This window comes from Camelus ferus, chromosome 33 (assembly GCF_009834535.1).
Source record: "Camelus ferus isolate YT-003-E chromosome 33, BCGSAC_Cfer_1.0, whole genome shotgun sequence".
Taxonomy (NCBI): Eukaryota; Metazoa; Chordata; class Mammalia; order Artiodactyla; family Camelidae; genus Camelus; species Camelus ferus.
In genome coordinates, this window is record NC_045728.1 from 1,831,207 (window position 1) to 1,857,920 (window position 26,714).

General features: G+C 55.9%; 1 protein-coding gene across 6 annotated transcripts in view; it reads right to left on the reverse strand.

The window, feature by feature from the left end:
• Positions 1-10,884: 10,884 nt before the first annotated feature.
• The window catches only part of NTM (neurotrimin), an 820,661-nt gene continuing 804,831 nt past the window's right edge, over positions 10,885-26,714 (reverse strand). For 3 of the 6 annotated variants that reach the window (XM_032472417.1, XM_032472419.1, XM_032472420.1), the window contains 2 exons: positions 11,786-11,890; positions 10,885-11,497 (listed from right to left, as the gene is read on the reverse strand). In XM_032472417.1, the coding sequence (XP_032328308.1) occupies positions 11,251-11,497; positions 11,786-11,890 (352 nt within the window). In that variant the 3' untranslated portion in view covers positions 10,885-11,250. Of the gene's footprint in view, positions 11,498-11,785; positions 11,891-25,050; positions 25,203-26,714 lie in introns of all 6 variants that reach the window. The other 3 variants (XM_032472422.1, XM_032472421.1, XM_032472418.1) reach the window with 3 other exon arrangements.

A 26,714-nucleotide genomic window follows, 5' to 3' on the forward strand; every position in this document is an offset into this window, starting at 1 on the left:
GCAGCACCCTGCACAGAGCACATTTACGTGTGTGCATGCGTGTGCACACGTGTGTGTGTGTGTGTGTGTGTGTGTGTGAGATGACGTCATTACTAGCTCTCTCACCCCCCGACGGGAAGCGTCTCAGGGCCGGGCAGAGCTCTGTCCGCACACCCTCTCATCCCCAGCGCCCAGCACGGCGTCGGGAATGCACTAACGCTGAGTGCGTAACCAGGCGCACGTGAGTACGTGTGGCTTTTCATCTGGTTCCCAGTGTAACTGCTTTTCTCAGTCACCATGGCAGCTCATTGACTTCTGGAAAGGTCCTTGTTTGCTCTTAGGAACACGTCCAGTGGAAAGAAAATAACGTGATTCAGAAACATAAGGAAAACAAGTGGACTGAAAAAAGTGTCCTTACGGAAACTTTGAATGTCAATGACAACAGCAAAAGTCCACTGAACTCCCCTTCCGCTCTCGGCGGAGACCCGAGGTTCTATCAGTGGGGTTGTAGGTCCCCGCGTAGTGTTGGTGTTGGAGTGACAGCTGTCAGTGAGCCTGGAGTGAGTGCCCCTCACGCCAGGAACCGCAGCCCCTGGGGACTGGGGTGTAACGTGACCCCCTCGTTCCCTTAAGGAACAGCCCCCAGCTTTCTGGAGATATAACTGACATATAACATTGTGTCAATCTAAGGAGCACCGCGTGGTGACGGGACACACTTCCACATCACGGGGGTCACCACAGTAGGGTGGTTAGCACCTCCACCACGTCACATGATTACAGTTTCTTTGCGGTGAGAGCATTTAAGATCCACTCTCTTAGCGACTTCAAGCACGTAAGACGGTGTCGCTAGCCACAGTCGGCACGCTGCGCGCGAAGTTCCCAGAACACGCTCATGTGTCACCGCTGGGTGTTGGGGCCCTTTGACCTGCATCACCTTCCCCCCAGCCCCCAGCCCCTGTAAGCCATCGTGTTGCTCTCTGTCTGTGAGGGTTCAGCCTTGTTAGATTCCACGTGTCAGTGGAATCTAACCACGTCTCTCTCTGTCTGACTTGTTTCACTTAGCACGACGTCCTCAGGGTCCGGCTGCGACGTCCCAGATGGCTGGGCTTCTCTCTCGTGGGAGAATTTCATATGTATGTGTGTGCGCATGTCTGTATGTATATACACACACACGCGCACACACATATATGTAAAGTGCATTTTATACAAAAGCTCACTACATCCACACATACGACACGTCTGTCTCTCACATCTCTTTTATCCATTCGCCCACGGAGGGCCCCGTAGGTAGCTCCCACGTCCTGGCTACTTGAACGACGCTGCGGGGAGCGTCGGATCGCAGGTGCCTCTGAGACCCTGATTTCATTTCTTTGGACCTATGCCAACAGCTGTTCTTGTTGGACTGCATGGTAGTTCTGTTTTTAATTTTTTTGAGGCACTCCCCACACTGTTTTTTTCCATGGTGACTGCGCCAGTTTGTGTGCCCCCAACGGGACGCAAGGGTCTCCTTGTCCCCCATGCCCGGCCACACTTGTCCCCTCTTGTCTTCTGGATGACGGCTGTTCTAACACGTGTGAGGTGGTATCTCCCGGTGGGTTTGATTTGCATTTCCCTGACGATTCATTACACTGAGCACATGGACATGTACATGTTAGCCATTTATATGTCTTCCTTAGAAAAATGTCTATTCAGTTCCTCTGCCCATTTTTAAAACCCAGATAATTTTTTTTTTGCTCTTTTTTACGAGTTCTTTATTTATTCTGAATATTAACCTGTTATCAGATACACTGTTTGTAAACGTGTTCTCCGTTTTGCAGCCTAGCTTTTCATCCTGTCGCTTAGCTCCTCTGCTGTGCGGGTTGTAGCTTTTGGACGTAGTCTCGCTTGTTTATTTTTCTGTTGTGTGTGCTTTGGCTGCCACGCCCCAAAAGAGTGTTGCCAAAGCCAACATGAAGTCGCTTCTCCCGTATGTTTTATTCTAGGAGTTTTAGGGTTTCAGGTATTACATTCAAGTCTTTAATTCAATTCCAGTTACTCTGAGCGCTGGGAGATACGGGGCCAACTTCATTCTCTGCACGGGGTTGTCCAGGCTTTCCAACGTCGTTTATGAAGACGGTGTCCTTTCCCCATTGAGTGTTCTTGGCACATTTGTCAAATGTTAGTCGACCGTATTTGCAAGGGTTTTTTGTGGGCTCTGGTTCCTGGTCCGTGGTCCATGTATCTGTTTTCATGGTAATACCATCCTACTCTGATTATTATAATTTTGTAACAACATTTGAAGTCAGGAAGTGTGATGCCTCCAGCTTTGTTCTTTCTCAAGGTTGCTTTTCACTCTTTGGGGTCTTCCATGGGATAAAGCAAAATTTAGGATTGCTTCTTGTATTTCTGTGAAAAATGCCACTGAAGTTTTGATAGGGATTTCACTGAATCTATACATGGCTTTGGGTAGTATGAATATTGTAACAATATTAATTCTTCCAATCCATGGAGAATCTCTTTGTGTTTATCTGAGTCTTCTTCAATTTCTTTCATCACAGTTTCCAGTGCACCAATCTTTCACCTCCTTGGTTAAATTTATTTCTAGGTATTTTATTTTTTTTTATGCTATTGTGACTGGGATATTTTCTTTATTTGTTCTTCAGATATTTTGTTGTTAGTGTACATGGCTTTTATTATATTGAGGCATGTTTCTTCTGTACCCAATTTGTTGATAGTTATTATCATGAAAGGATTTTTTTTTGTATCCATTAAGATGATCATTTGGTTTTCGTCTTTCATTTTACTGTGTGGTTTCATTTTACAATATTGATTTTCATGTGCTGAGTCATCCTTGTGTCCAAGGCATGAATCCAACTGGATCATGGTGTGATTTTTAAATATGCTCTTCTATGAAGTTTGCTAATATTTTATTGAGAATATTTGCGTCTATATTCATCCAGGAATGTTGGCTTATGGTTTTCTTTTCTTAGTGTCCTTATTTGGCTTTGGTATCAGAGTAATATTGGCCTCATAAGATGAGTGTGCGAGTTCCTGCCCCCAGTTTTTTGGGAGAGTTTGAGAAGGACTGGATTTAATTCTTCTTTAGTGGTTTGGGACAATTTGCCGGAGACCCCGTCTGGTCCCGGGCTCTTCTCTGTCGGAACGTTTCTGGTGGCGATTCAGTGTCCTGACTCGTTATTCATCTGTTCAGATTCTGTGTTTCTTTATGACGTGGTCTTGTTAGGTTGTGTGTGTCTAGGGCTTTATTCAGTTTTTTACTATCCAGTTACTTAGTGTCTAGTTGCTCACAGTAGTCTCGTAATCTTCAGCATTTCTGTGGAATCAGAGGCAATGTCTCCTTTTTCATTTCTAATTTTATTTATTTAAGTCTTCTCCCTTTTCCTTAGTTAGGTCAGCTAAAGGTTTGTCAGTTTGGGCTTTCATTTTTTTTAAAATCTCTCCTGGGGCGGAATTCCTCAGCTTGGATGCTGGCCCTTGATCCTACGAAGCACCAGGCCAAGTGCTGACACCGCCCTCTTGCTTTCCCAAGGGTGGGAAAAGCTCGAGCTTGTGGTCTCCCATGGCCAGTGGACTTGGGCCAGCCTTCTGCATATGCTGGCTAGTCCTCTAGCAGAGTTCGCCCCTGCCTTGTCAAGAGCAGTGCGCAGAGAGCTGGCCGCAGGAGGCAGAGGTGTGGAGGGGAGGCATGTGGAACTCTGGGGGTGGCAAGTGGGCCAGGTGTCACCCGAAGCTCATCGGACGGCGTCTTGATGGAGCCTGTGCCTGGTTGGCAGGCTCTGCATCCTTTGTAATGTTCTCTTGGGGTCCTGTCTGTCTCTCTCCCCGCCTCCCCCAGCCTCTCCCAGCCCCAGAGTGCTCACGCCCACAGTCCTACCTCCCCTGCGGAAGAAAGCGTCGTCTGAGAAGGTCTCGTGTGGCCCTGAGCTGGGCTTCTGGGGGGTGGGCTCTGCAGGTGAGGTCGCCTGGTCCTCCCACCCTTTCCAAGGCACCCAGACTCCTGCTTCCAACTCGAGTGCTGTGCTGGGCCTTCTCTGTTGCAAACCTGGACCTCCACGAGGGCTCTCGAGTTCACAGTGGACAGGCTAAGACACTGTTCTCCAGGGACCCCTGGAGCGTGGCTGAGAGGGTCTGGGGCCAGCTCACGGGCCAGAGCAGGGCACAGCCAGGACCCAGGTCTGCATGCTGCCACTCAGTGCAAGTCTCCTCCCAGCCCCTTGGCTTGTGGGGCTGGGTCCCACAGCACCCACGATAGACAAGGAGGTGCTGTTGTGGGGTCAGGAGTGGGGGCCAGACAAGGATGTCTTATCCACCGTGTTGCTGACTTCGCTCCTCAAGGAACTGATGGTTCAGGCCATGTGGTTCATCTGGGTATTTCACCAGGCGGCTAAAGCTGAATAAAGTGCCAAAGTCCAGCTAACTTTCCTGACTGAAGCTGACCCCGTGGCCAGAGTTTGTCAGTGCAGTTATACCGCAGGGCTGCCTCAGTTGCCGGCTAAGCCCCTGACAGCGACCTGGGCTGGCGTGCACATCTAGCTCAGGTGTGAGTGACACATGCTCCCAGGTGCGGCCCAACCAGGTCACATGCCTTTCCTCAGCGTCATAACTTCACCCTGAACGCCCAGTGTAACAAAGTGGTGTTAGAACAACGTCGTGAACAGAACACTTCACGCTTTTTCCCATTGGCTCTTCTCAGGCATCTGTTTCCTTAGGTTATTACTGCAAAGGTAGGCTGCGCTGGAGGGAGTGGTGAAGGGACATGCATAGAAAAAAAGGCTGCTAAGGAGGCCGTGGGGGCTGGTTAGTGGGCTATCTAGTCAGAAGGACTTCCTCCTTGCCAGTTGGGCATGCATCTGGAAGAAAAATTCTATGTGTGGCTGGGGAAAAAGTCATATATTGATGCCAAAATGATTGGGGGCCTAGGTGTCAGAAGTATTTGAGAATGGCATCCTTTGCATCTTTCTGTTGCCCCAGAGAGGGGGTCCTTCCTAGTTGAGTGCCGAGGGAGATGTGGCTTCCATGCTGCCCCGGGCTCTCCCTGGGTTGCGGACGCAGCCCCGTCCTACTTCTGGAAACAGCTGGGGGCTGCATAGGAGTGCAGGGGTGGCCGGAGGATGCCGGAGCTCGGCGACGTTCACGTTCCTAGGTGGGAGATCCAGGCCCCGGGAGGCACCATGCCCTGCCGCCGAGCCCACAGCCAGCCTGAGGCTGGTTTGGACTAGAATGCAGCTTTTCCCGTATTTTCTTACCTACACCCAGTCCTCACGAAACTGAGAGGTTAACTGGTGTGTGATGCTCGCACCACCCTCAATATGCAAAATCTGACTGTGTTTCATCCAGAGCCTGGCTGGGGGCGATGCTCGCAGTGGCCAGCGGGGAAGGAGGCAGGGCCCCACCTCCACGCCCTCGGGCACCACTGACCTGCTCCTGGTCTGTCCCTGCAGCCCGCCTGCCTGCGCACTCAGGGAGAAGTTTCTCTTTTTAGATTTCTTCTCTATTTTATCTTTTGCTTTTCATTTTTCTTGCTTTTTAAACTCCATTAGGACACTGAGAGAGAGGAATTTTGCACTTAGCAGACGGCACCTGTTGCCCTGCATCTAGTCCCTGTCTGTCTCCCTCTGTGAGGGTGTGAACGCGAGGAACTGGGGGCAGGAGTGAAAAGAATGACATGGAGACGGCGTGAGTCTGCCACTCGATAAAGCAATTTATTTTGTGTTCCCTCATCTTTCTCCCTCATCCTTCCAAGGGGCGGCAAGGACCCCTCCCTCACCCACACGTGCTCCACGTGACGCCCTTCGCGGTGCCGCAGACACGGCTGGATGTCCCCATCTGGTCCTCCCATCAGCCCTGCACGTGAGTGAAGCTGGGACTGAGCTCCGTCCGCCGCCTCGCACACCCCTGCTCTTCACAGAGGAGTCCCCAGGGAAGCCCGGAGTCCAGGGGGCAGGATGCACGCTGCGGGGACTCAGGGAGGCTAGAACCCACCCAACAACACTCCAGTGCTTCTAACGAGACCTGCACAAACTGTGTCTGGGCTCTTGAGCAGAACACTTGTCGGGACGATGCGATACAATCATGATAAACCGCATCTGGAGACCCCTCTCTTCGTTACTCTCTCCTGTTATTTTGAAGATGGATCTTGGGGCGAGCAGGTGTCACCTGTTTTGAAGAATTAAGTGAAGAAGTAATTACAGTAAATACCACACGCGCACACGCACACGCACACATTGTTACTGGGGACGGAGGATTGCGCCGAGTCCCGACATGGATTCCGTCCCCAGACTTTGAGATGCACGACAGTCCACTCTCCCTTGTTCGACTTGTGTCACACAGAGATCAAAACTGAACAGCAGCTCGGGGCTAATATCACTTCTTGTTCCAGAAAAAGCCGCCGTCTTTTCTTAGACAACAGTCCCTTCCGAGGGCCGCAGGGTCTGGCCCTCAGGTTCTCCTCAAGGAGCCGCTTCAGAGACCTGCAGAAGCGGCAGCACAAGGCTGTGCGCTCCCTTCCTCTGAGCCGTTCCGGACACAAAGACAAGGCGCTGGCTGTGGAACCTACCCAGATTCACAGCGTCGACTGTCATTTATCAGTAACGCAGCCTTCCAATTTTTTCTTGCAGAATTCTTATAAAATCTGAAATTACTTGATTATTTAATTTTAAAGATAGAAAAAAATTAGCAATCTTCCATCACAACATCTTACACAAAAGATAAGGACAAGGAACCCAGCTAGCTAGTCGTGGGATCAGAACTAAAACCTGTTCTACTGATGAGCAATTCTGTTCCTTAGCAAATACTCAGGAATTCCAAAACACAGATTCACCAGGAGACAGGTAAACGCTACGGCCATAGCCAACTTATATTTCTCGCAAGTTCTAATCAAATAGAGACTCTGAGGGAGGAGCAATTCACTTTCAAATAATGCTAATGATCCGTAAGGATATGGAAATGAACTCAGGCTTTTGTAATATGTCAGAAGCATATATCTGAGTTACCTGGAGGCTTGCCGTTGGGGTTAAACCAACATTCAAACCACTAAAGCCAAACCAAGCCTCCTCCAGATGAGATCCTGCATCAAGATGCATCCGATAGTCACTGTAAGAAGTAACCTCAACTTGAGCTCTTGAGAAATTAGGGCGTCTTCCGTGGAAAGCCTGCTGTTTCCGTCACGTAAGGCTATGTGTGGGGGCGGGCAGGGCTGTGGGAGCGGGAAGGCGAGCATGAAGATGTGAAGATGCAGAGACCGGAGGTCTCCGTGGCTCACACCCACGGGGCTGTCCACGTGCACGGACTGTCTCGGAGGCAGACAGCGCTGGACGCTCACGGAAATCCTGCCTGAATTAAGAGCAGAGAGGGTGAGAACTGATAGCTGCAGGCGTGGCAAAAGAGACACCCCTGCCAGCTCAAGCCCCAGGGAGCAAGTTCTGAACTGAATTAGTTCTGGGATCTGCTCTAAAACAAACATTTTGAAAAATGCTTGAAAGGTATTAGCTAGTGCCTCGCATGGATACAAACAGCCTCAGTTCTCAGCTGTTCTTCTGGTGACGGGTGAACGACCGTCATGTGTGTGTACGCTCGGCCAGCAGCAGCAGGGCAGCGGCCGGGCTCCCAGGGCTGGACGGTCACCGGCCACATCTCCCCTTCTACACAGGTCATTCTCCTCTAATGAGAAATACTTCAAACTTTTACCACCATGAGAATTTTTTTTTAATTGTGGATGAATTGCTGTTTCCAGATTACACATTTTTAATCAAAAAACCCCCACACATTAAAGGGACATTCCTGTGATTGATCAGTGTGGCTGTCTTCCCTTCTAAACTCAGGGTTCAGAGGCCTAAGACAGGGATGGGGTCAAGCCGATGGAACGCGCAGCGCCTCCGTCAGATTCTGGTGTTAATTCACTTGCTGACTGATCTCCAGCGTGGAGGACAGAGGCTGTCATTCATCACCACCTGCCATCATCACCACCCACAGTGACAGCAAGGAGCATCTGAGGATCACCAGCAGCAGTGCGGCTCCAGTTTTGCAAACCCTGCTCGGCAGAAGGCAGGGCTGCTGACGCCTCAGGGTGGACCTCTGAGCCCGCTGAGGGGAAGAGTTTAAGGGCCAGGCATGGGGGAGGCGCCCTGTGGGGCTAGGAGGGAGTGGCAACTTGAAAGAAGATGAATGTGATTCTGCTGGCGTGTCTGGTTAGCAGGCTTAGGGCTTGAACACCCCCCACGAGCACCACCGTCCCCATACACACACACACACAACACCCCCCTATGGGGTAAAATCTGCAAAACCTACATCCTGGTTTCCCCAAAGGACAGCCTCCGGCGAGAGATAGTGGATGAATCCTAACGTGTGCCGGTGGCTTGAGTCCCAGCGGTCCAGAATGTGGGGAGTGCAGGCCCGCCCGCGGCAATAGTCTTCCATCAGCACCTGTGCCCGGAAAAACAGCCCACACACCGGTCAGGATGCTTTCTGCACTCGCGCTAATGAGTGCCGCTTGACCGAGCTCCTGTTTCCCGGGGAGAGAGGCCGGGAACCACCCTCATGGGGCTTATCAAAGCCGTGTCCTCCGGCATTGAGCTCTAAGTCTGGCTGGAGGCCCTTCCTCATGGGCTTCCGTTAAAACCTGAAATTCAGCAGATCGGGGCGTGGGTGGCGCCCTGAGCAGAAGATGGGAGGGCACGCTCGTGAAGCAGGCGAGGGAGTGGCCCTGCCTGCTGGAGGCAGCCGTCGTGGCGAAGCTGGTTCTGAGACACGTGCTCTCGGAGGACCAGAGCGACGGAGAGCCGCCAGGTGGGAAGGGCTGTCAGATCGGCAAGCAGGTAAAGTGAAGTCCTCCTCATCGCTGTCCCTTTACAAAGCCGGTGGTGACAGACCAGTCACTCCGGGAGGGATGGTGATCGGGTGATGGGAGTTACGCTTCGTAGACACGGACGAGAAATCTCTGAACCCAGCGGGGTCACGGGCCGCTGTGCGCTCCGGTCCCGGCCACGTCTAGGAAGCCTCTGTCTGCAGACGCCTTGGTACCTTTTATTCAGAGGTGTTCTGGGCGCGAGTTTAGAAGACGTATGGAAATGACCTATGTTTTCCCTACTCTATTCCAGCAAGCGGGATCCACACTGAAACCCTCTGGTCCGAGTCTGTAGACGTTCCGGTCACAAGGGAGCTAGTAAATCTCACCCACCCACTTCCAGTCTCCGGAGGCCCGCAGCCCCCGCCTTCAGCAGCCCAGAGACCTCAGGGAGGGGTGACAGCGGTGCAGCCCCGGTGTGCGGGGCGGGCTCAGCCACTCGGGACCACGACGCCAGGAGGAAGCGGAGTCTCTGGCACCTGGTGGTGGGGGTGGGAGGTCAGAGGACACAAAGAAACCTGAAGTCGACAGTCACTTCTCAGTTCTGCTGGCAGCCGCTGGAAATGACACTGCCCTTCTCAAGCATTCCCCCTCCTCTTGGGGGGAACTGGGCCCCCAAGGGCACAAGTGCAATAATTCCCAAGTGTTCCGGCTCTGACCTCCTTTCCGACTCTCAGTGAATCTTCAGCTACTTACTTAATTCCCAGAATCAATCAGAACGGGCTAGAATTATTTGAAAACCATTACATATTAAAACCTACCTTTTCTCTTAATTTGTGGCTAGAGACAAGGTTTGGGAGGCAGGCTTGGATGGAAGGCAGTCCCCAAAACACCGGTTGATGTGATTTGGGATTGCTCGGTAGCAAACCGCAAGGTTCTGAGGGGTTTTTCTGGTGATCGCTGTGCTACCGGGAGGGTGGCTGCCTCCCAGAGCTGCTCACACGTGACAGCCTTTCCCTAGTGGGACTTGCATTCCGCCCTGGTGACCAGGGGAGGCATCTGAACGCAGCCAGGTGCTGTCAGCCTCGCCCTTGAACTTCTGGTGGCCCTGGAGGTGCAGAAACCACGAGACCCACCTTCCGTGCTTCTGTTGGAGCAGAAGGTGGTTTCCTGAACCCCTGCCTGTGCTCAGAGCCCACTCCACCCTCGAGGGGTCCACAGAGCAGTAGCCTGAATCCGGAGCCAGACCCCTCCGTGTTCTTCACGCTGGAGCCGCGCAGGCTCCTCTCCCCTCACCCCCCGCTTGAGAATGAGGTACCACACCAGGTGCAGAGGGACATGGAACACTTTTTAATGTCAAGTCAGAGACAACCGCTCCCTCCCCTAACCCCCAATCCCACTTCCCCTCTACGCATCCGGGACCCCCCTCGAGGCCCCTCTGGCTCCCAGACTTCAGGGGAGGAATAAAAGCTTCCCTAAAAACTGCATTCTCTTCTCTTCCACGCACACGCACACAAAGGTGGGGAATTAAATAAAATAAACCGGGAGGGCTCAACTCTCCAGCGACCACAAAGGCACCCGCGATCCCCGTCCGGGCTGGAGCGAGTGGTGACTGACTGCCGGGTCGGGGCAGCTGCCTGCTGCTCGTCCCGAGGCGCTGGGAGGCGTGGGGCTCCTGTGTCGGCCCTCGCCTCCGAGAGCACACCTGGAAAAGATGCTACGCGTGGTGTTAGGGCTCTGTTTCTCTTTTCACGTTTTATAAATGTCTCTGACGTGTCAATAACCCAAGAAAAGAAAAAGGCAGGAGCTGATTACACAATCACCAGTAAACTCTATCATCTTTTAGAAGGTCAACACACAGCTAACGTCATTTACAGCATGCAGAATAATGTCTGAGAAAGGACCCTGCTGAGAAATTAAACGGCTAGAACTCTAACGAAAAAAATATATGTATATATATACTGTATAATATAGGTCATTAAAGGAAGCATCACCGCAAACTCAGGATACAGTGCAGGTCGCCCTTCTGTTTCTAAACAGCACGGAGAAGCATAGTATTGTCTGCGTTAAATGCCAGGAGAAGGAGAAATCTGTAGCGCTGGTGGAGGTGTTGGTTAAATTGCTTTTTTTTTTTTTTTGGTGGATTTGCCAAATCCTCACCAGGGGGTTGATGCCTGGCGTGTGGTCCACCGAGTGTAAACCTAGGTAACAACACACTATTCACGTTTAATGTTTAACAAACATACTTCTCTTCGCTCCTTTCATTTGTGTATCCTTTTAGTTTTGTCTTGTTTTTGCAGCTAAGTTTTAGACGCGTATCAGAAAATATAATTAATGAGATTAATAATGACTCAGAATCCCTTATTATCCATGATGTCCGTGTAGTCGAATGGAAAACAAACCCAAAGCTTAACGACATCTTTTGTGACTCTCGGTTGTGGGGCTGCTGTAGCCCTCAGGCTGTCTTGTTTCATTTCCTTTTTATTTATTTATTTTTTTTGATTCTGCATTTCATCACACACACAATAGTGACACAGTCTGGGAGCCGGGCCACCGCGGCACCCCGGGCCCTCACGTCTCACTGCGTTTGTCTCTATTGACGGAACGTGGGGTGGCCGACTCCAGAAGTTTCCTTGGTGGGGGGCACCGCGGTGGGCAGAGCGGCTGAGCCCTGCCCGCCTGGTCACAGAGGCCACACGATGCGGCGTGCAGGTGGGTCCACAGCCCGCGTGCCTTCTTCCCGTTTGGAAAAAAAAGAAAGAAAGAAAGAAAGAAAGAAAAAAAGAAAGAAAACTCAGTTGTACCTACATCTCTGCAAGGCGGCTTCCAATTTCCTTGTTCACCTTGCTTCCCCAGAGTACTCTGCCCCCCCGGAACCTGCGTCCCGTCAGGCTCTGCTTCTCTGAGTTTCGTGGGGCTACGTCTGACTTGGGACAGGGGTGCTCAGGTCGCTGTCTTGCCGTTGCGGATGCGCTGTGGTCGCAGCGGCAGCGGCTCGTCCCCGGCGGGGGAGGTGGCACTCACATCAAAACTTGAGGAGGAAGAGGTGCAAGACGAGGAGCGGGAGCAGCCGCGCGCAGCCTGCCCTCCGGGGCGTCCCGTTGCTCACCTCGCTGACGGCGCCGGGGCCTGCGGAGAGAGCGCGCTGTCAGGAGCCCGCCTGCTGCAGAGGCGCCCGACTGGGCGCGGTCCGCGGTCCGGCTCCGCACGGCAAACCAGGCCTCGCTGGCGGGAGCCCTCCGCAGCCTCGGTCCCGTGGACGCAGCTGAGGAGAGGGGAGCCGGCCTGGGCGGGAGGGGACCTGAGGCTCAGGTCACCACCGTGTGCAGGTGGTGGCTACCCCTTTACTGTCAGAACGTGCAAGGCCACAGCCCAGGGTCAAGTTCAAGAAGAAGGCGGCAGATTAAGTAATACCCTACACAGAACTCCAGAGAGCTAGGCCCCGGCATCGTCTGCATCAACGTCCAGCCCCTCTGAGCACTGCCTGCCTTATGCATCCATGTGCCCCTCTAGCCGCCCCACCTGTGCTCCCCGTGTCCTGCAGGAGGGCACCTGCTGGACACGCCCACGGCCGCACCTGCCTGGCATCTGTCCTGTCAGTCACCGGTCTGAAGGCAGTGCCCGGGCTCCAGCCTGCAACACTGGGCCTCTCTCGCATCTGGACGAGGCAGTAGAAGACCTGGCTCAAGTACCACCTGCCTGAAAGGCCACAGCCAGCCCGCCCGGGGTAGGACCAGGCAAAGAAACAGGAGGCCTTTCGCAGTGTGCATGGAAGGAAGCGGGGATGTGTGGGCAGTGCGACGCAGGGCCTGCCAGAGGCGACGTCTGTGGGTGGGAGGTGGACCGCACAGTTCCCTAAGAGGCACATGGCCGGCCTTGAGATGGAACCAAGTTCAGGAGGCAAGAAAACTCTGAGGGCACCAAATCCCCCAGCAACTTCCTCATCACGTGAAGCATAAGCTTCCTGGCTCCCTCAGCCCCGTGGCCACGAACACCCGTAACGAACGGAGCTCTGATTCAGGCACAGCACACGCAAGCGTCGATGCCTAGATGGATCAGGTACCTAATGGAGCCGAGCGCCTTCCTGGACTGGACTCACTCTGGCAGGCTCTGTGGCCTTGAATCTAACAGAGGTGTTTAAAGCTGGTGTCCTCCCTAAGCCCATGTCCTCACCGAGTCGAAGGAACAAAGCCAGGCCTGCTCGCCTGACCTGGACACCGGGCACGGAGGCACCTCCGGCTGAGGCAGGTCAGCACCGAGCCAGCTTCGTGAGCCCACGTGGCCTTACCCCGCAAGTCCTAGAGCACCCGGGCTGTGAGCACTGCCCACATGAGCTACTTCTTGGACCTTGGGGACAAGTCTGATCCTGGGGCGGTGGCTAAATGGACAGTCACAAGTTTGAAATGCAGCAGGTCACCCAAAATGTGTTTCTCTGGCGCCTGGTTCCAAGTGGGGGAAGCAACATTTGCCCCCCAAAACCCCTCTTTGGCATGCAGAGTATTCCGCGCTGAAATAATCACGGCCCAAAAGACTCAGGGAGAACCTTCCCCCTCCCCCCAACCACCTGCAGAACTCAGACGTCTGTGCGCGGGGTGCCTGTTCCCGGAGCAGCGTGAACCAGGAGTGCAGACGGGGAGGAACCTGCAGGGTCGCTGTTAAGACACCTCCCTGGGCCCCATCTCTCTGCCTGGCCCAGCACTGCTCCTTTACCAAACGTTTGCTTTTCCGTCTCCAGATGACTCGCCCTCCTCCCCTTTGAAGTCCCAAAGCCCTGCCCCCAACATCTTTTGTCTTTAGCTGAAGATGGTATTAAAGGGGATGTAGTGACCTATAATGAAAAAGAACATGAAGAAGGAAAGTATGTATGTGTATGTGTGACTGAAACAGGATGCTGCGCACCAGAAATTGACCCATGGTAAACTGATTATACTTCGATTAAAAAATAAAAGGAAAAATAAGTAAAGGTGAGGGATGGGGCCATTTTGGTGAGTGAATCAGTTCCCCTGAGTCTCTTCCATGTATTTATGTTATTCAACTTTCATTTTATTTTCTTCTGTTCATCTGTCTCATGTCAGTTTAATTCTTAGACCAGCCAGAAGGACCTAGAAGGGGGGTGGAAATTTCCTTCCTCCCCAACAGCTCTATCCCCAAGACCCGAGCGTCTTGGCGGTGCAAGTTCTCGCGATGAGAAGCACGGGGACACCGCTCTGCCCTCCTCCAGGAAGGGGGACTGGGCGACACGGAGCCGAAGGCAAGGGCAGTGGAACGCCGTCCTTCCCCCAGCCCACGTCGGGCGCAGGGGACAAAGGAGCGCTCCCAGAGGCTCCGGGCGACTTACGGCTCAGCGTCAGAGGTGCGTATCGCTGACCACCGACTGCATCTTCTAAAGCTAACTAGTCGTTTCTACATAAACCACCAGCAGAAACTCCAGGCAGTTACGCTCACTCACTGCCGTCTACACAGCATTCCTTGGAATCCCAGGAGAGAAGCCGCCCTGCGGGCTCCTAGAGGGAGGGGCTCCCTCTTTCTCTCCTGTGAGGAAGCCCTTTGCCTCTGGGCCACTCCGCATCCTGATCCTCCCTGCCAGACCCCTGCCCGAGCCCGGCGCTGACCCTGAGGCGCGGAGGCTGTCCTGAGCCCCTGGGAGCAGCCAGTTCCGAGTTGATGGGCAGGGTCAGTGGCTGCACCCGCTGCCCACGTGCACACAGCTCCGCGACTCTACACGTGTCCTGCGCGCCTGGCTCGCGGCGTCCGGACCCACGCGCGTCCGTTGGCACAGGGCCCCTGTCCTCTTTCACCTTTGTCTCTCCAGAACGCGGGCTCGCACAGCTCTGAAACCCACTGCCCGCCCCGTGGAAGGAGGAGGGGGGCTCTTCTGTCTCTCCTGCCCTCCCCCCTCCCAGGGCTGCCCGGCCTGCAGAGTCCCTGCGGAGGAGGACGGAGGCCACCACACGCCAGGCAGACAGCCCGGCGGGGGCCCGGCTTGGTTACCAGGTAAGAAAGATCAGAAACCATGTTTGCCGGCCAGGGAGCCTGCAGCGTCTGGTGGGGGGAGGCAGGGGGTGGCCGACACGGGGCGCCTGGCAGTGGCCGTGGCGCAGCAGGTGCTCCTTCGGACGTGTGTTTCTGCTCAGGGCTGTGCCCTTGTAGGCCCTTCGTGCTGGGACGCCCCCAGAGAGCCTGCAGGGAGGGCGCCTGACTCTTGCGTCAGAGAACTCTTCCCAGAGAAGAAAGGAAAAGGGCACCCCTGTGTGATGTGCCTGAACAAGCCGCCACCCTCCTGTCCCAGGCCCGCCCGTGGGGCAGTCACTCCCTCTGGAGACCCCGTCCAGCGGGCCTCGACCCCCACGCCCTCTCCTCCCCGGCCCGCCCTCTCTTAGCCTGTCCTGGCCCCCCATCTGGACACAGCTGCTCTGGAGGAGGAGATGGGGTGGTCCCAGGGGAAAGCTGCAGGTGGGGTCTCCCCATGTCCCCTGGAAGAGGACACGCACTGGCTCTCTGCCACCTGCAGCCTGGACTCCTGGGTTTACTCCTTACGCAGACCCCAGGCTGATGTGTCTGTGACTCCAAGCTGACCAGACTGTTAACCTGTCTGATTCCTTCAGCCTTCACACAACTCCCCAGCTGCTCGGTAGCACACTCCACATTTCATAGCCCACGAGCCGCCAGCCAGCTTAGCCTCTCTTCCCGCCACGCGTGCCCCAGGGTCTCCCTGCCCCGACTCCCTGCAACAGCCTCTCGTCGCTCCTTCCCATCCTCACACCTGCTGAAATGCTCTTCGCCCAGCTCACTCCCACCCCTGTTCCAGGTTCTGTTCTGGCCCCCAGTCACCTCTTCCAGGCAGCCTTCCTTGACTTGCTCCAGTCCACGTCCACAGCCCATACACACCCCACTGTTAAAACGCGCACCACCCTGTCCTACAGCCCTCTTTATTTGTCTCCCGTGCATTTCCCCCTCTGTGCTGTCAGCTCTGTAAGGGCGGGGTCTGTGCCCAGCTGGGCCCACGGCAGGAATTTACTAAACGTTTGTTGAAGGAAGGAAGGGACCAGAACGTTGTGAGCCACGCTGATGAGTCCATGTTTACTTTGTCTCTGTGTTTTCCTTTCTCTTAAGGTTCTACTTGGAGGGAAAAAAAAAAAAGACAGACTCAAAACAAAGCAAAACATTCTTTTTTTTACCGTGCCTTCTGCTTTACCTCAATTTTCTCTTCAAAAACACCCTTCCTCTCTTTTTCTAATGATTTCCAATAAAAGTCCCTGAAAATTCCTGTGGTTGAGGGAAGCTCTACACGGAAGAACCACGTTGATTAGAATTCCAGGCGGAGCGCTCGCAGCTGGGAAGGGGTTCCAGCCCCTTAAACCCTCATGCGTGACATGAAGATGATTATCCTCTGTCTAATGTGTGGACTCTCAACCTCAGGGAACTTAAATGATTTCCCCAAGGTCCCTTGACTTCTGCCACCAAATACAATCTCCTTCCCACTAACCCAGAGCCGTCGCTTTGTGTAACTCACACGTCCCTGGAGAGTAAGGGAGAAAAAAGAATGAGGCCACAGGAGACGCTGGGCACCGCACAGGCCACCCCCCGCCGACCAGCATGGGAAGACCACTTCGAGAGGAGGACCTTCTGTGCCGGGTGAACCCCAGGATCCTGGAGCAAGGACCCTTCAGCGCCCACACTGGCCAGAGCGAACATCAGCCCACCTGTCCGGGAACTCGGCCACACAGACGAGGCCTCTGTCCCCACCCAGCCTGGCCTCCACTCTGCGCCGCAGGCCTCTGTTGCCTCTGACTCATTAGAGAGCTGTGGAGGCCGAAAGAGACTAATTACCAGGACAGTTAGGGTCCCGGGAAACCGTGATGAGTGTCAATTATCCATCGGAAACATCTGGCAAGAATGAAAGCCTCAAATAAGAAGCATTTTATTTGTAGCCAAGTGACTCACCCAGAACCTCCCCCTCCCGTCCCCCTTCCCCTCCCTCCCGACACGTCCCTTCCGGCTCCGAGTTAGGCAGAGGGAGGGAGAGCGGGGTGAGCGAGGCCAGCACCCAAGGCCAGGATCTGAGGAGATCACTGCGTTAGAGCATCCGTGTGCAGGGCGAGAGGCAGGCCCTGCGCAGTGGGGCCCAGACGCGGGGCTATTCTGGGCCCTGACGGGCGCTCGTTAGTCTTGGCAGCAGAGACGAGTTAGACCTCCGCGAGGGGGAGGAAGCACCTGGGGAGAATCGGGTGCCCTTGGGGCCTTGGGGACGGTTAAGCTAAGTTGACGCCAGGCCGGCCCAAGGTCAGGGTGGTTCCCACTGGGCTGCTTCCTGGGGTTAGCGCTGAAGGGAAGGCATCTTGGAGGAAGGCAAAGAGTTTTGGGTGCCCCATCCCACCAAGGCAGCAGCTGCCTGGACAGGAGACATGCCAACCTTTCCCAGGGCTCAGAGCCGTGGTTTTCACTTCTAAAAGAAATGAAACACCGCCACTGTCAAGGCAGAAAGCCGCAGGGCACGCCAGCTTCACCCTCCGATGGTTTTCGGGGAGGAGCCGGTACTCCGGTCCAGCCCCTGCTGTCCAGACCACAGCCCAGCCCGCATCCTCGCACCACGGCCTTGCTGGGACGTGGCGCCCTCGGCTGAGGCAGGGGCTGGGGAAGGATGTGAATGGTCCTCACAGCGGATCCCTGACCCGGAGGGAGTCCGCACCCCCACCTGTGTCCACAGGGGACGCCCGCACCACACAGCCGGGGGCCCAAGCCCAAGAAGACTTCTCTGCAGAGCAACCTTCTTTCTTAGCTGGAGTCTGTGGGCTTTAGCATAAAATCGGCTGATTCAAACGGACCGTCCTGTAGCACCCTGAGTGCTGGCACCCAGGCTGTGTTAAGCTGCACCCATCTATGCATTTTAGAAACGCTGGTGAGAGGAAGTACCAGAGGGGCCGAGGCATCTATACTTGGCTTCTAAGGAGTCAGCCAGCAGAAGGCTGGCCCGGAGGCCTCGTCAATCTGGGGTAACCCAAGGCAGTAAGACCTGCGTCTGCGCTGCTGAGAGCCGCCCGTGGCCATCTGGGCGCCAGCCCCTCCCTGCTGGCTAGCCCGGGAAGGACCCCCGCTTCACCAACTCCAAGCTCTCAGGACGATCCGAAGGGCCTGTCCTCCTGACCGGCTGGAAGCGGGATGCTCTCCAATCTCCCAGTTCCCTCTTCAGCTGGGCGCCTCTGCGTGTGCCCGCCCTCGATACAGAGGACGGACAACCCTTCCACAGAGACTATCAAACCACCGTGATGGTATCTTACAATTCTGCCTGTCAATTCTACCTGAAATACAGGAAAATAAAGCTAAAAAAGAAAAGAAAATGACATTGAAGCCTTTTGCACTGAAGTGATACGATTCTCTGCACAAAGGTCGTCACGCAGCGGAGGAAAGATGACCTAGGAGAAAGTCAGTCTGCACCAGCTACAACACCTGGCCAAAATCAGATGAGATCGTCCCCGCGAGTACAAGCTCTCAGTCCACTCTCCAAAGGCCCCTGAGACACCAGAGCCCTCTTCATCCAAGTGGACATCAGCAACGCTGAGAAGCCTCTCCCGAAAAGACGGGGGCTGGACCTAGTAGTGATGGACGTAAGGGCTGGTTTACTGATCAGGAGTGGAAGGGGTGACTCAGGGAAGAGCTGACGTAGAGTCAGGGTGGCGGAGGAAGGCGGGCGGGCTGGCTGGCCCACGCGGTCTGCGCGTTTAGCAAGGACAGTCCCCGGGGGAGACAGCTGGGCCCTAGAAACCAGCCCAGAAGCCAAGGAGAGGCTGTTCTCATGAACTGTCTCATCCAGGTACCCCTGGCTTGAGTTTCCTGGCGCAGGACAGAGGTAGCTGGAAAGCGGAAGGACGGTCTGCAGAGAATCTTGGAGCAGAAAGCCACCCGGCCTTTCACCCCAAACCACACGCACGTGGACGTGGGCACATGTCGGGGAGCGTGGCCTGCGGCACAGCGGGGCTGCTGGCTTAGATGGGGCTGGTGGCCGGCGGCAGGGCGGGGTCCCGGGGGCGGTCGTGCTTGCTGGACCTCTCAGGGGGAGAAGCGACTGGCCCACAGTGCCGCAGAAGCAGAAGTGGCCTTCTCCACGGCAGAGGTCTGCAACACCTCCAGCCCCGCTGCCCCGTGCAGACACTCCTCCCTGTGGCCCCCGAGGGCATCGCGCTTCAGTGGCCACGCAGGTGCAGGACTGTGTGACCCTCATTCCTGACCTTCCTAGAGCTCGTCCTTGGGCTTTTCCCGGGAGCACTGGTTCAAGTCTTGAGCAGACGAGGATGTCCTTCTGCCCCCGTGGGAGGGAGACAGAAGGAAGGTATCCTCATGTTTGCCACAGACGCCCCTCCTGCTGCCCGCTCGCTGTGACTTGGTTCCAGGAAGAGATGCAGACACTGTTTCCACGCCGGGTTTGTCATCGTGACATGCCATCACCACTGGGTCCAGCCCCCAGAGCAGGAGCCCCTGGGGGCCTCCACGCGAGCCCTGGTCATAAGCTCGAGACCCTTGGCTACCAAGAAAACAAGACAATCCTTAAAATCTGAGTGTGTATTTTCCTCACGAACCTGCCTGAAATTTGCGATGTTGTGATGTATTAATGCAAAGCCAGGTAGAGAGGTAAAAAAAAAAAAGGAAGACAGAAAAAAATCAAAGAAAAGTAAAATGAAAAATAAAAAAAGAACCGCTCCCTTTAAACCTCCAAGTCAATACCTCTGGTCAATCCACAAAGTGATCTTCCTGCCAACAAACCCAGTGCTTGTAGCAGAACCCAAGTGCCCAGGGAGGCACAGGGCCACCGTCCCAGTCCGGTGGGCAGAGAAGGGCAGATTTCATGGCAGGATGGATAGAAAGGAAACATAAACCTTCTAGAAGCAGGGCATGGGGATTTCTGTTTTGTACCTTCTGTATTTGGACGCACGTCCCATAGAAATGCCAACGGCTGGGTGTCCGGGCTGAATCAACTGTCTTTAGTCCTCTGCGGGGCGGAGCTGACCATCGCCCTGACTGTAACTGTCTCCCTCTGATACACAGAGTTGACTCGCTCCCTGTTCTTTACTAAGTGGATCTGACGGTTGCCGCGAGGTTCACAGGCATTAATCAGCCAACCTTACCCAGCCCACTGATGCCATCGAATCTGACTCCACGTCCAGGAGATGAAAGACACAGGAGAGGAACTGCCACAGAGCTGCTGACTCTGCAGGGAGGCCCGGCTTGCTGGCCCGTGGGGGAGGGGAGGGAGGGAGGGAGGGACAGGGGCACATCCCTGAGTCCTTGTTCATCACAGTGGGACTCTTCTCCACCAAATATGAATATGACAGACGGACATGCAATCTGTTGTGTTTGCAAAGGGGAGCAGAGACATCCTTCAGGGGTGGCAGGAGACGCTGAGAAGGAGTGAGATGCTCGTGTCTGAATCTCTCTCATCCGTCTGGATGCTGGGCAGCAGAAGAGTCTGGAGCATCTCTTAAAGCCAAGAGCTCCCTGTCAGTGGAGATCGGAGGTGCGGGGAGCATAATGTGGGGGTACCCCGGAGAGAAGAGGTAGCTCTCTATTCTACGGGGGGGCAGCAAAGGAGGAGGGAAAAACAGAACACACACACACACACGGGAATGAATGAGAGAAATGCCCCGGCACACGGTCTGTTTTCTCTAAAATCTCCCTGAGCTGTACAAGAGTCCAACAGCTACACCGGAGGCCGCCCTAATCCAAGTCTTGGATGTTCTAGATGCCTCCCCCCTCCTACCTCTGGCCCTGACCCACCGCCCTGCACCCAGCAAGAAGGGCATCTCAGACTCCACGTGGAGGGCTGGCCTGGAGACCCGTCCCCGCTTCACAGTGGACAGCAGACGCAGTGAGGACGCGCAGCTCTGGGTCAGCAGGTGGATTCTCCCACCTCCGGTCCCGTGCTCCCAACCAGGTGGGGATTCGTCTGCTGAGCACTTCCGTCGGCTTCCCTTTCTTGTCCTGTGTCTGTTTCGTTTCCCTGCCCGTGGCTCGTCACCATGGCACTCCACGTCACCAAAGTGAATACTGCATCCCTGAATCTTTTCGTGATGAAAGTCCTTTTCCTCATCTGGCAAACGGCGTCCCATACAACGCAAGTCCTGCTACCTCCTCCCCCACCTGCCACGTCGAACACTGTCTTCCGATGACTGTTTGCGCAGGCGGGTGTGAACGGATGGACAGGGTGGGTGTGCGGCAGGCGGGATGAGGATGACCGGGGCGGGCAGGTGCAAGGTGGGAAAGACATTCCCCAACTGTCTTCACAGCTGCCTGCCTGCGGGGCTATCCTAGGGTCCACACTGTCCTTAGAAGATGGAAAACAAGCAAAACAACACACACACAGCACGGGTTTGATTCCACCACTTGGCCCGGGGCCACTTCTGCCCAAATGCTCGGTCGTGGTCTTAATGAACCCCTCTGGCTGGCCAGTGGCCTTGAGAAGACCTGCAGGGCTGTGCGAACAGAGACAAGGGACGCCGGCGTCACACGCGGGCCGGGCTTGAGCGGAAGGGGTGGAAGGGGCTGGGGGAGGGCTGGGGCGAGGAGTCGGCGGGGCGCGTCCTGGGGCGTGACGGGGGACGGCCGCCCCCGCGCAGACCGGATGGGAGCGGCTTGCGGCGTGTGGCGCTGTCTCCCAAGCCTCGGGCTTGTGTTCTCGGTTGGATGCTGGGGCTGCTCTCAGGAGGGGGAGGCGGAGCGGTTCTAGTTCACGGAGAGGGAGCTGCATCTGCCCGCGCGCGCGCAGGGCTCCCGCAAGGAGAGAGGGCCTCTGTCTGGACGGGAACCGAGCAGTGCACCCCCCAGGTCGCTGGCCCTGCCGGCCTCCCTCCCTCGGAGCCCTCCCTGCGAGCCGGCTGCCGTGGTTCGGGAACACCCTGAACCTTCGCGCTCGCGGCGTTTGCTGCTGTCGCTGGGCCGGGGCTGGGTTGACTCCCTGCCTGCTGGCTCAGCCTCCCTCTCTCGGCCTTTGGCTTCATGCGGGTCTCTGGGCTTCGAGGTGTCGGCGCTGTCTCTTGCCCTCTCCCCTCCCAGCCCTTCCGGGGGAGGGTGGACAACATAAGCAGAGAAAAGGGAGCTCTCCTCGGAGTGTCATCGGCTCCCAGTAACATCCACTCAGCACCTGTGCAGCTGGGAGCCGCAGGTGAAGCACAGCCGGGGGCGGGGGGCTCCAGCAGAGGGTGGGGAGGGGCGTCCACACCGCGGGGAGGATACTGACCTTGCAGCAAAGATGAGCTTGTGGGCTCACTTAGCTCTAAGTCGGGTGAGGGACACACAGGAGAGAAAAATGAAAACAAACACGTGTTATATACAGCAGCTATGTATTTGCCATATATAGTTTGTACACCGCTTTTCACAAGCACTTCTGGAGGGGTGGGTACGTGAAGGAAGACGCAGAAACCAGCGGTGGGAGGATGAGATGCAGCGTGCGGGATGCTGAGTGCTCGGTGCGAGTGGCGGCACTTGTGGTTGGAAGGCGAGGGAGCTGGTCGCCGGAGCGCGCTCAGCGCGGGAGGACTGACCCCTTGGCTGGTGCTGAGTCAGGGTCCTGATTTGGTAATCAAGGGACAAAGTCCCCTTCCAGACAAGACGTGTGTCACATCCACGACCCACCTTGTCTCACACTGGGAGACCAAGCTCAGGAATTTCTGATCTCGCGGCATCCTGGATGGAGCAGGACGCCCCGGAAGCTCTGTGACTCGGATCACAGATCACAGGGCAGGGCTCTACTGGTCTCCGGCAGTCTCTGCGATCTTAGGGACCAGGTGCTCAAAACCTAGCGGTTCCTGACGGGAAGGACCACCCCTGCCCCGTGTGACTTAAGTACCTCCAGGATACGGACCACGACGGGTCTTCTGGCACCAGCATCCCTCACTTTTCAACGTTAGGTCATGTGGCGGCACCGCATGGGCAGGGTGGTGGGAGATGATGACAGTTTGGCTGGCTCTCTGGTGCTGCGGGGGAATAACTTTGCCACAAAGCTCGCGTATTCGAATGAAGCGCAGGCTGCTTTCTGCTCTGCCCCACTCGGCTGGCTGGCTCTGGGTGGAGGGTCTTCCGACACTGGGAGATGACGGTAGGGGGCTCCCTAACACGTGTGTATTTGTCCTTTCTGATAGCGGGTGGCGTCCGTCGATAAGGAGTTTAGGGGCTGCGATGCCTGGACCAGCCGTAGCGAGAGCCAGCGGGGCGGGAGGCCTGTCTGCTCACCCGGGGGTTTCTCTAGCTCGGTGGCACCTGTCACCCAGGCGGCATCGCTGTGACGGCTCCTCGGAAACGCTCTCTCAAAGGAGGCCAAAAACCTGGTTTCTGTTTGATTAAATTTGGAAAGTTCTCCAAACTCTTCCTCCCTCTCAGGGATTTAGCACCTAAGGGCTCTGAGGCCCAGAGAGCGTCCCGGCGTGGACCCCACCCGCCTTCGTCTGACCCAGTCTTTCTAAGCTCCCATGCAAACCTACTATCACTTTCTAACACGTGTCTTTGGAGAGCCCTGGGGCCCAGAACGCTGGCAGGAACGGCCCGAGGTGGGTGCTGATAGACCATGTGGGGGGGTAGAGGTCTGCGTGGCCCACGTGGGGCTGCCCAGAGGAGCAGATTTATGACACACGCTTCACTGGCTCGCCTGCCACAAACGCCAGCGATTTCCCTCTGAAAGTTTGCTCTGCTCCCTCTTCTCATCATAAGACGGCTCAGGGGACGAGGCCAGGGCATTAGACAGCAGTGATAAAGCCAGCGCGAAGCTGCTCCGTGCATCTGATTCGGAAGAGCAAAGAGGTCAGCGGAGGAGGGAGACGGTTTCCAAGCAGGAGGAAGGCGGTGGGTGGAGGTCAGGGAAGCGGGCCAGAGCCTTGGATCTGCAAGGCGAACGGACGAGGGGGCCGCCCCTTTCTAATCCTGGCTCTCTGCTCCTGCAGACAGACATCTGCCAGAAAGCCCGAAGTCTTGACAAATGCGAGGGGCAATTATGACTGTGCCCGCGCGGGAGCCGTCAGACAGATCCCTCACTCTAGTCACAGCTCTGCCCGGTCGGATCCACCAGCTCTGGGGTCGAGGGCAGCACCACCCCCTGTCCCAGCCCTGTTGGGTGAAGCTGGGCTTTGTTTCCGTGCTGGGGAAAAGTGGGGCAGAATGGGACTTGGAAGCAGAGGTGGCCACTGGGGGCAGGCTGGGCCTGGACCCGCCGTGCTGCGGCATCCGCGGGGTGGGGTGAGCGCGGGGTGCTCACAGCTCTGGAACGACCGGGAGTCCTCAGAATAAATGGATCTAAGTTCTTGCCAATCACCTGCTCACCTCCTCAGCTTCCCCCCATGCCACGCATGCTGGCTGACGTGGGCGACCAGGGGAACAGATTTGAAAGATTCCCAGCTAACGGAACTCCTGTGGCCTTGAGGGATTGGCCCCTGAAACTGCCAGAGATCAACCCCACGGGCTGAGGGGAGACCCCGCACCCATCCCGGGATGAAAGCCATCACAGACGCCGGTGGCGCAGACGGGCGTCCAGACTCACTTGCCGGCAAGTGTTCTACCCACAGAAGTGCCGGCCGTGGGCCCTCCGGGCAGCTTCAATGTCACTTCCCTCGCGAGTTTCCGGCACCAGCACAGCCGCGGGATGTGTCATGGAGGCAGAGCACCTTGCCTCGAACACGCTAGTCCCTCGATAAGTAATGACTGAATGAATGAATGCATGAATGGTTATGTGACTTCTGTCAGGATGGCGGCTCGCGTGGACAGACAGCATCGTAGTCCAGCCCGCTGACACCCCTGGACGCAGACGGAGAACCGGGGAAGCGCCCATTTTCTGTGTGAATTCTCCCTCTGACACGAGTGTTTTTCAGGATCCCAAGGCCCACGAGTCTACTTTTATGAATATAATTCAGTTTCTCTTATGTCCCAGTGGCCAGAAAAGGTCTCAGAAACGGGGACATTTTACACTCATCAGGGATCCAGGGTTGAAACAGCACCTGTTTCTGGTCCCTATTAGATCCGGTGGTAACCCCCACGGTCGGTTCAGGACATACTGACCGGGGAAGCTGCAGGGTCACCTCATGTGTCCCCAGATAGTTCTCTCCTGTCTCCGGATGTCTCCTCTCAGAATAAAACCCATTCTTTTCCACGTGTTCCCCTCTCCCTGTGTCTACGTTCACACATGGACTGGTCCTCCCCCACCCCCTCCTCGGTCTTCCTCCCTGGCTCCCGGTGCCCAGCTCCTCCCCACTCTCCCCCGGCCCCTCCCCCTGCCCGGCCCCTCCCCCTGCGCCCGGCTCCGGGCTCAGCCTCACCGAACAGCGTGATGCTGGCGTTGGTGTGGCCCAGCTTGTTGGAGGCCACGCAAGTGTAGTTCCCGTAGTCGTGCTCGGAGACGTTGAAGAAGATGAGCTTCGAGAGGAAAGGTCTGTTTTCCACTTTGACCCCCTTCCTCCCTTCAACCAGCCTGAGACAGACAAGAAAACGGGGGGACAGGGGATGATTATCCATGGTTTTCTCACAAGGAAGGAGACAGACTCTGGACTTCTGGCCTTCTCTCTGCCCCCTTCCTGACATCATTACAAACACTATTTTTTGTTTCCCCACCCTGCCACACAGGGAGCTCGCCACATGACACACACAGTTGCGTGTCTGTTGTACGCATGAGCCTGGGGACACTCCTGGCACAGCCCCGACATCCATCTCTCCGTACAGAAATCTAAGCTCTCTGCAGGCAGGTGCCGCCCACAAGTACACCGGGGCAGCCGTCTGCCTTTCAGCGCCACGCGGTGCTCGCAGTGGTGCTCAGAAGGCGTGGACGTAACGGACGTCGATGGTGATGATGAGGAAGGTGACGGCCGTGGAAACGAAACAGCCAGTCTTCAAAGAGAAAGAAAACCTAAGGGGTTTGAAAGCACAGTGTTTTCCAAGCACCTGGGTCAACAAATCGTCCTTGAAGGACTTGAGGCGTTCTACAAGCAACACCTTATTTGTGGCTGTGATTCGGGTAGAAGAATCAGGGCCCATTTTTACATCACGGACTCTGTGGGGCCAGGAGAGGTGACCTGCCCGGAGTACTATGGCAGCTCACCCTGAGAGGGACGGGCTTGGCTCTCCGAGGCCAGGGCAGTGTCCCCCAGCATCCCTGGGCAGAGTCCCGTGTGCCACAAGGGCCGATGGTCGGGGCCACGGCTGGTCTGTGGGGAGACAGCCAGGTGGACTTAGCAACCGCACAGATGGCGTCACGCGGCAGATGGAGGAGAAAGGAGGCCTCTGCTCCGGGGCGGGGGGGGGGGGGAAGCACAGCCCCATCTCTGGGGGCTGTGAGCGGCAATTCTTGCTGAAACTGCACATCTGCATGGAATTCATGAGACCAGCTCCTCTCTTTTCAGAAAAACTCCGGACTGCCCTGTTTTGGGGGACGGGCTTTACGCCAACCTTTTCCTTTCCCTGAAGTAATCAGTCTTCCTCGCCCAGGAGCCGAGTCTACGCTCCAGGAAAGACAAATGCTGGTGGGGAGAATCATGCTGCCGAGTGGAAGACCTCAGGGACCCCAGTCACAGCCCGTGTCGGGCCCGGCTGGCGCGGGATGCGTGGACAGTCACGTACGTCAAGGTCGGGCGCATCCTGGGCCAGGCGCAGGGACACAGATTGGGGCGAATGGCTGGTATCGGAGCCGTCAGACCGAGAAAGACGACATTCAAGGCCGACATAGAAAGAGGAGCCCAGCAGGACCGTGATGGAAAACGCTTTGTAGAGCATAAAATGTTCTTCCACGCAATCTATTTCTGTGGCGTCAGGCTTGACAACCCCCTGCCCATCCCTGGGCCACAGTATGTTTTCGGCAGAGACGGCAGCTGCTTTGTCTTCTCCGAGGGTGTTGTCTCTGCTGGATGACGGGGCGCTCTCCCCGTTGCCAAAACCTTGGGACGCCGTGATCAGAAGAGAAGCCCTGGCTCTGGCTTCAGTCCTCAGCCCA